Source organism: Pygoscelis adeliae, unplaced genomic scaffold (genome assembly GCF_000699105.1).
Source record: "Pygoscelis adeliae isolate BGI_AS28 unplaced genomic scaffold, ASM69910v1 Scaffold218, whole genome shotgun sequence".
In the NCBI taxonomy this organism is placed as follows: domain Eukaryota; kingdom Metazoa; phylum Chordata; class Aves; order Sphenisciformes; family Spheniscidae; genus Pygoscelis; species Pygoscelis adeliae.
Genome location: NW_008825433.1, coordinates 5,559,979 through 5,569,032, shown reverse-complemented (window position 1 = coordinate 5,569,032; position 9,054 = coordinate 5,559,979). Strand labels below are relative to the sequence as shown.

The 9,054-nt window shown below is 38.3% G+C and overlaps 1 protein-coding gene across 1 annotated transcript in view; it reads left to right on the top strand.

Moving 5' to 3' along the window:
* Window positions 1-9,054, top strand: part of KIF6 (kinesin family member 6) — a 175,445-nt gene that overhangs the window by 139,254 nt on the left and 27,137 nt on the right. The window contains exon 16 of the mRNA XM_009331124.1: window positions 7,502-7,552. Coding sequence (XP_009329399.1) covers window positions 7,502-7,552 — 51 coding nt within the window. The remainder of the gene's footprint in view (window positions 1-7,501; window positions 7,553-9,054) is intronic.

Here is a 9,054-nt window from a genome sequence, read left to right as displayed (position 1 = left end):
CAATCAGAAAGTGTAAGTATTCAACTTGTGAGAGAAAAAAGTATGATGTAATCTAGCCAGAACTAATGAGAACATGTAGGAAATGGGGAGGAGACTTAATATGGAGGTTAGAAATAAGTGCATAGAAATGGGGACTGAGTTTAGAGGACTATATATAAAGTAGCTCAAGGAGTAATCAGTGAAGTCAAACACAGTGTCATCCTATAGCAATGAGTGACAGAGACTGCTTTCTCATAAGCTTTCTGTCTGTAAATTTGATCATGCTTGAAGGTATTAAATGTGTAGATAAAAACTGTGATTGTCTCAGCTGAGTATGGCAAGGAAGGGAACATGCCCCAGTCAGGTATTTTAAATAGTTATCTCAAAATGTGCAGTATCCTACATCATAGTAAAATGTATGTATTTGAATCTGTGATATTTAAACTTCAAAGAATGAGAGTGAATGAGAGTATGTTGAGAAAATTGTATATTTCCAAGTGTGCTTGTTCATGTGCTGAGTTTAGGCTGTGGTTTGCAGCTATGGATTTGGTGTGGAAGTCAGGATTGTGCTTCCAATTCTGAACCTGCCGTCTTTCCTGGGTGAGTTTCCTGATGAGTTCTACTAAATACTATCAGCTACCTCGCTCCCAATGGTCTGCCCCACCTCTTTGCTGGCAGTTACTGTCTCCAGTCCTTTCTTCCCAGCACAGCTGGCAAAAAGTGTTTACTAGTATTTCAGACATTCCAGTTGACTTGATGATAGTGTCACAGCCTAAATTGCCGGTATGCTTGTGCTGAGATGCCGAAATGTGCTGGAGTAGCCAGAATGCAGGCAGACATTTGCTTCTACCTGCTTTGCTGTGGGAGCAGTAACCTTTGACAGCAAATCTTGGGAAGGAGGGAAGGGAGATGGGAAAGGAGAAAGGAGAGCCAGTAAATGCAGATTTTGTTGTGAACAAAATGCATATTTTGTTCACTGCAGATGTTTCTTCAGTGAACAAAAGGCAGAAATCTACTGCAGCAGGGTATACTTTACAGTATGCTACCTCAAGTATTGTCATGAATATATTTTTAATGCTGATGAGAGCTGCATTTCATACCTTGAACAATGTGTATGTTATAGTCAGGAGGCTCTGAGTGCTGCAGTAATGTTTTTTCTTTCCTGATGCCTCCGAAGGCTTTCTGAAAGTTAGGACTTGTCAGATTACATGGGGATTTGGCCAACCATGTATCGGAAAATACAGCATTTGCATCAGAAATAGTGTTGAGCCAGGTTACTAATGCAGACTACTTTGCCCCTACACATTGTCCTAATAGAGTCGGTTGACGTGTTTTTGCCATCGGAGAAGGACAAAGGTTGCAAAGAAGAGTCAGAGTTTGCCCCAGATATTTCTCTGGGTCAGAGAAAGGCTGAACAGGTTGTCTGCTCTTAGTGCTGTAGGATTTTGAGTTAGAACAGAATCAGTTTTTTTATTCCACAACTTTTCTTGTCAGATACTTTTTATCATAGGTTGTGTTCTCATACAGTTTCAGCACCAGATTTTCAAAAGTATTTAACACGTCTGGTAATATTTCCAATAGCTCTCTGTTTGAATATTCTCCATTTGAGAAATTACTCCATTCAAATATCTCCATTTGGGTTCAATGTCTCCTACTTTCAGAAATCCTTTGTAAGCTGTTACAACTCTGACCTCAAGCTCAGTTAAAAATATATCTCTAGAAGGCTTGTGGAAGTTATGTGATTACCCTCCTCTCTGTCTCTAAAAGCCTATCTCAGTGATTATTTGCTGAGCATACAGCTTTAATTTGTGCTCCTTCAGCAGGACTCCTTATCTGACTCAAGTGGATGCATGCAACTTTATGAATCAAATTTAATAGATCCAGAGTCTTGAGTAGGTCTTCATAGTTGGGTGATAGCTGGGTCCAACTACATATGTAGGGGCATTGCATTACAAACAACAACCCCGCATATTTCCTCTCATGGTTTAACCCCAGCTGGCAACTAAGCACCACACAGCTGCTCGCTCACTCCCCCCTAGTCAGATGGGGGAGAGAACTGGAAGGGTAAAAGTGAGAAAACTTGTGGGTTGAGATAAAGACAGGTTAATAGGTAAAGCAAAAGCTGCACATGCAAGCAAAGCAAAAACAAGGAATTCATTCACTACTTCCCATCGGCAGGCAGGTGTGCAGCCATCTCCAGGAAAGCAGGGCTCCATCACGCGTAACTGTTACTTGGGAAGACAAACGCCATCACTCTGAATGTGTCCCCCCCTTCCTTCTTCTCCCCCCAGCTTTATATGCTGAGCATGACGTCATATGGCGTGGAATATCCCTTTGGTCAGTTGGGGTCAGCTGCCCCAGCCGTGTCCCCTCCCAACTTCTTGTGCACCCCCAGCCTACCCTCTGGTGGGGCGGTGTGAGAAGCAGGAAAAAAAGATAGATCTAACACTTAGATGATACAGCATTATTTGGGACCCAAAATGCCCTGGAGGGCGAGTTCCAGGAATCAGAGGTTCCCTGGATGCGTAAGAGGATGTTCTGCTAGATATTTTATGTAACACCAAAAATTATTTAAAGATGGAGAAAGAAAGAGATACAGCATCCTAGCTGAGGTGTAAAGGTTTCAGGATCTCCTGGATGGAACGACTTCTTAAGCTTAAGATAGGCTTGGAAAATGTAAAATAATAGCAAAGTATTAAAAAATAACAAGAGATGAGAAGTTGTTGACAAAGGCTCCAGCCTGTCCATTATTAAGTCAGAAGAGACCCTGCATCAAGTTAAAGGTCTATCCACATCACTAACAACAAATATTCTCAAAGGGAGGGAGTCAAGGTTGTATGTGTACTCTTAGCTCGTCCAGTATTTTTATCCTTTAAGCTAGCAGTCTTTGAAACCTTATAATAGTATTATATGGAAGGTATGATAAAATATAAGAGAAGCTTTAAAACCTGTAATGTGGACTCAAACAAAATGAAAACACTTTTCTAAATCAATATTTTTAATTGTAACATACTCATTTTTGTATTGCCCTGAAGCATATGCAGTATTGTCAAAGCATTCATTGTCTGTAATAAATTGGAAAATAATTTCAGCTCCTTGAAACAGTCTGGAAGAACACAAAGACAAGAAATTAAAGGCCAGCCATACTATTAAAGTTACAGATTCTGTCATATTTAGTCAGTATATAGGATACTTTCCTCTGCTTTACATCAGACTTAATTAGACTTCTCTATTCAGTTTTGTCTTCTCCATTTCCATCCTTGCTTTTGTCTCCTGTCACAAAGCTGAAGTTCTGTGTTACCAGTTCATCTCTTTTCCATACCTCAGGATGGTATATGTGTCCAGAAACACAGGCCAAAACCAACAGATTTATCACAGCCTTAATGACAGCTGGCTGCATGCTGAGTGAATTCTTAAATTCCCCAAAACTACTTTTTTGCCAAAACATGTGGAGTTGCAGCATTTGACATTTTATTGGGACTGTTATCTCCAAATGAAGAATTACTCCAGTGGAAAAAATTATTTGGTATCAGCTGCAGACCTATTTTTAGCTTCTAGTTTGGTGAAACTTCAGAAAACATAGTTAGCCATATGTTAAGAGATGTTTGCCAAGTCTTAAATTCAATTTTTGCAAACCACATTTAAGCACTAACCTTGTCTACAACTTTACACTGTTGGAATCAGAAAACATTTTTTATGAGAATGTGATTCTTCATATTTGAGTAAATATTTGTGTTTATGAAGGTTGTAGAACTGGCAGTACTGAAGACTGAAATCTTCCATTTGTTTATATGGGAAGGCCTGTGCAGGCAACAGTACTGGAATCATCCCCTACTTCTGTCACTTATGAACTTCAAGATTTGCATTGGGGTGATGATGTTCTCAGAGGCAGAAAAGTAGAGCAGGTCAGAAACATTCATTCTCCCCCACAAGTATTTGTAGTTAAAACAGAACAAGATTACTTTAATCAAAAACATGTACAGAAAATGTTAAGGTTTTGTCAAAAATAAGAGTTTCTACATGAAAACCTGTTTTTTTTCCAAAGGAAATCTAAATAAACTGTCAAATTTCAAATTGGATTAAAACAAATTGAAAGATTAAATCATATCTGGCTAAGTCTTGGTATGGAATTATAGTCAGGTGCCTCATGATACCATCATGTCCTCTGAACCAGAATTCCTGTTTGGGCTACTTTTCCCATAATACAATTACAATTTCTCCTCAGGAAGTTTTCTGTGAAATTAAGTTCAGTTTTTGCTGCCCTGAAAAGGCAGTTTGGACTATGTGAACTGGATAAATGTCACCTTTCTATTTCTATTCACAAAAAAAAAAGAAAGAAGTGTCTTATGCTTAAGAGTGAAACGACTGGATTTTTATTTTTCTAGCAGAACGAGAAGTTTTCTTTGGTTCCCCTCTGATTACAGGTGGTCTGGTTCCAACTTCTCATTCTTTCATAAAGATGCCAAATAGAAGAAGGATGAGATTTCTTACAACATCATGGTCCGTGTCATGGATGGAGCAAAAGTCTACAAAGGCTAGAATGAAGGGAAGGAGGAGCATTTGGGAGAGTTCCACACTGCTGGGTGGCCTAACAAAGCTTGCAATGAAAGTAGGGCTTCTGCAGCCTCTGTGCTCTCTGTCCCAGCTGTACTGAGAGTAAATTCTAGGTAATTGGAAGTCAAGCCTCTTGGCTATAATCATTTAAAAAACAGTGCCCATATTCTTCCATTTCCACATATTTGTATTGACTGCAAGCTGTTATCTGTCTGTTCGATGTTACTTTCATTGACTTGTTTGGCTTGCTGTTTTTCTGTTGACCTCATTGCCACTTGATAGAAATTTATGCAAAACATTTTGGTTGCTGCTGATTTGTTTCTAGCAAGGTTAAAGAAAGAGAAATAACGCTACTAAAAACATGTATTGACAGGATAGAGAACTCGTATGTCACCTTTATTTTCAGTTGATTCTTGATGAACAGCATACTACTAGAACCATTTTTTCAAATGACAGTGGCATTGCCTTTTGCAGCTCACAGTGCTTAAGAAAGCGAGTTTCTGAGCTCTTACATGAAGATACACGTATAGATGGCTTTCTGAGGCACCTAAGTTCATAGTAATCCATTGAGATGAATCTCAAGTTTACTACAAATTGTTTCATAACTGTCTCATGGCTCAATATTGAGTGAGTAACATCACCCTGTGTGATACAGTATTGTAGAATATAAGGGTATAAATATCCAGAACAGCAAAAAGCAATCTGAGGAAAAAAACTGGTACATTTAATCACATTTCACTGAGTATTGACATCAACTGGGTTGCTATATAAAGTTTTCAAAGCACAAATAGCATAAGTGTTGATAATTTAACTGGGCTTTTATTGGTAAAAATTATTAATTGAGGGGATTTTGTCTATAGTTACGGAAATCAGGAGCTTACTTAACTGAATGGGTTTTTTGGTTGAGAGTTAGTACAGCTGAGATGGAGGGTTTATTTGGTATAGCTGGGGTAGGTGATCTTAGTTCTTTCAGTTAACCTGTTTCTCAGTAGCTGAAGGCTTTTCTTAATTTTACAGATAACTTTAAGTACAGAAGAATTCATTGGTTTAAATAGAAATAATTGAAAAGAATAAAACTTCCTGTGCAGAAAAATAGGAATCTGCAATATCTGTTTTATGGACAAGAGTAGGTCGGGTGTTTTGTTTTGTTTTGTTTTCTAAAAACATTCAAAACAACATAATTTGGCTGTTATACTGCAATGTATTACATATAATACCTGTTCTACAATGCTACTAAATACTTAAGAATTATTCTTATAATTCCCAAAGAAGTTTAATTTTTCATGGTTCTTTGGTGCTCATAGAACAGTTGATGTTGGCTGGGATAGAGTTAATTTTCTTCCTAGTAGCTGGTATAGTGCTGTATTTTGGATTTAGGATGAGAATAATGTTGATACACACTGACGTTTAGTTGTTGCTGAGCAGTGCTTACACTAAGTCAAGGACTTTTCAGCTTCCCATGCTCTACCGACTGAGAAGGCTGCAGGTGCACAAGAAGCTGGGAGGGGGCACAGCCAGGACAGCTGACCCAAACTGGCCAAAGGGGTATTCCATACCATATGACGTCATGCTGAACAAAAAAAAGTGGGAGGAGTTGGCCGGGGAGGGTGCAGCTGCTGCTCAGGAACTGGCTGGTCATCGGTCAGCGGGTTGTGAGCAATTGCATTGTGCATCACTTGTTTTGAATATTCTTTTATCATTATTATTATTATATTCCCTTCCTTTTCTGTCCTACTAAAGTGTCTTTATCTCAACTCACAAGTTTTACCTTTTTCCCGATTCTCTCCCCATCCCACTGCAGGGGGGAGTGAGTGAACAGTTGTGTGGTATTTAGCTGCCTGCTGGGTTACACCACAACAGTCTAATTCTCATGACCTGTGAATTTAAATGGTTTTTCATTCTCCAGTTAAGCATTTGGCAGCTTTTAACGACTTAATTTGCTCTGATTACCTTACTCTGTAAGTCTTCACTTGTAAGCAAAAGGATATTTTTAATTCAGAATGCATGCTAATATAATATACATAATCACAGGTCTGGGGAAAAAAAAGGGAATCCAGCATGGATTTTTTTTTCTTTCCCTGGTATCCAGATGTGTAACTTAGTAAAGATTATGAAAAAGTCTCTGCTTAGAAATTGTTTTAATTTGAAAACTTGAAAGACATAATCCCATCCTCCCTCAGAACACATACACTGCTGAAATTGCACATTTAAGGTTATGTTTTTCCTTTATTGGTTCCATTAATATCTATGAATAATGGCTTCCCATGTGGTAATCTAATTATCGTTTGAAATAATTGGTGAACTGGAACAGTGTCATAGATCAAGGAAGAAATTAATAGAAGAAGGGTAAAGGTGAATTATATGGAGCATGGGAGCCTAACTAGGAATAATGAGATAATGAAATTAAAGAAAAAATTCGATCAAAGACCAATGACATCTACACAGTGAGTTCGGTTGAGTAGTAGAACTTGCAGAAGCTCTAGCACATGGGATATTTAAAACTGAGCTGGATGAACAGGAAAAAATGGACTGTAGGGAACCGATTCTTCACTGGCAAAGAGGTGGACTGGATGACCTAATATCTCATTTCCACTGCTAGCGCCTATAAGTCTGTTTGAACAAATACTTGGAATTCTGCATGTCTTCTAGCCTTACTTGGACTTCTTTTGTATCTAGCTGCAGGAGATCATTATCCTGTGAAAGTGCTTGACAGTAAATAGCTTCGTTTTCAGTCTTTCTTACTGGACAAAGTTAAATCTGAGGATATGTAGAGCCAAATTGTGCCTACTTGTTTACTTGCGGTAGCGAGAAGGAGAGAGCTCAGAAAACTACTTGTCCTGTGGATCACAAAAAATCCCCTTAAATTGGCCAGCAGCACAGGGGTTTTCAAATGGTGGGAAATAAGCAATGAATTCATTGATTTTTGACATTTTGAATTCTAACTGTTTGCATTTTGTGTCTTTTACAGACCATCTGAAAGGAGAAATAAACCAGAGGCGCATTCAGAGGGCAGCTCTAGGTAAAAGTAAAACATTTCATATACAATAGGATACGACAGGGGCAACAAGCTCTCTACCAGGGCTGAATCTGCTTGTGGGGCAGGTTGTATTTTCTGACAGTTTTTGCCACAATATTTCTACAATAGTCCATACCATAAAGAACATGGACTCTGTGAACTTTGTCAGAGACTTGGCTCAAAAGGCATCTGATTTTATGGGTGGTGAGAAAAATAATGCAAAAGTCTTATAGGTTTGAGGGTTTGGTATTGGCTTGCTTTCTTTTCAGGCTGACCAAAACAAGAACAGAGACATCTAAGCTCTCCTCATTTTTAGGGTTTTTTTTGCTTTCTGATGACTCTTATTTGAATTCCCATTAACAGACATTGATTTGTCCTGAGACTGAGCTTCTAGCCATGTTGCCACAATCTGTCTGACATCCTTTTTAATTTTCCTCATTCCAAGAGGGACTGAAGGCATATACAGGTCATTTCTTTTGCATCTAGTTATAGAAGTTGAGAAGTTATTTCTTGCAGTTTCTGTTGACACAGCTGTGAAGCTAAAAGTGTCTATGTAAGTTGTTCACATAAGTGTAAAGTCATCCAAATTTGGTTTAAGATGCTTTAAGCTGACTCCACTGACTTTGTACTGAAACAGCCTAGGAGTGTTTGTATGAGAATTCCACTTTTGGGACAGTAACTTCAGGTAAAATGTGACAGAAAAATGCTGGGGCAATAACAGTTTAAGCCCCCCTCACCTAGATCCATAAAAGAATCCCAAAATGTGCCTTCATGGACCTTCTTCACAGAAAAGATGGAGCTAACTCAGACCAGATTGCAGTTGATGGTTTTAATTCTATGTATATAGATCTATGTATATACATAACACAGTGAACAATATTTGTCTCTTAATAAGAGACAGAAAATTTGGGGGCTTTCTTTACTCCCAGAAGCTCTATTGATGATGTTATTATTTTATACCTTTATCCTTTTTTATTTTTATTTAAAAATCAGCACTGAAAATTAATGCTGACCATGTCAATAAAGCCCAGGAGTCAAACTCAGTTTATTTTGATCAGTATAAGGGGAAGTGAAGGAGGTGCTGATCTCTTCTCCCTGGTATCCAGTGACGGGATGTGTGGGAATGGTTCAAAGCTGCATCAGGGGAGGTTCAGACTTGATATTAGGAAACATTTCTTTACCAAGAAGGTGGTCAAACACTGGAACAGGCTTCCTAGAGAGGTGGTCGATGCCATTTAGGAAGGATTTGGACAATGCCCTTAACAGCATGCTTTAACTTGGTCAGCCCTGAAGTCATCAGGCAGTTGGACTAGATGATCGTTGTAGGTCCTATCCAACTGAACTGTTCTGTTCTGTTCTATTCTATTCTATTCTATTCTATTCTATTCTATTCTATTCTATTCTATTCTATTCTATTCTATTCTATTCTATTCTATTCTATTCTATTCTATTCTATTCTATTCTATTCTATTCTATTCTATTCTATTCTATTCTATTCTATTCTA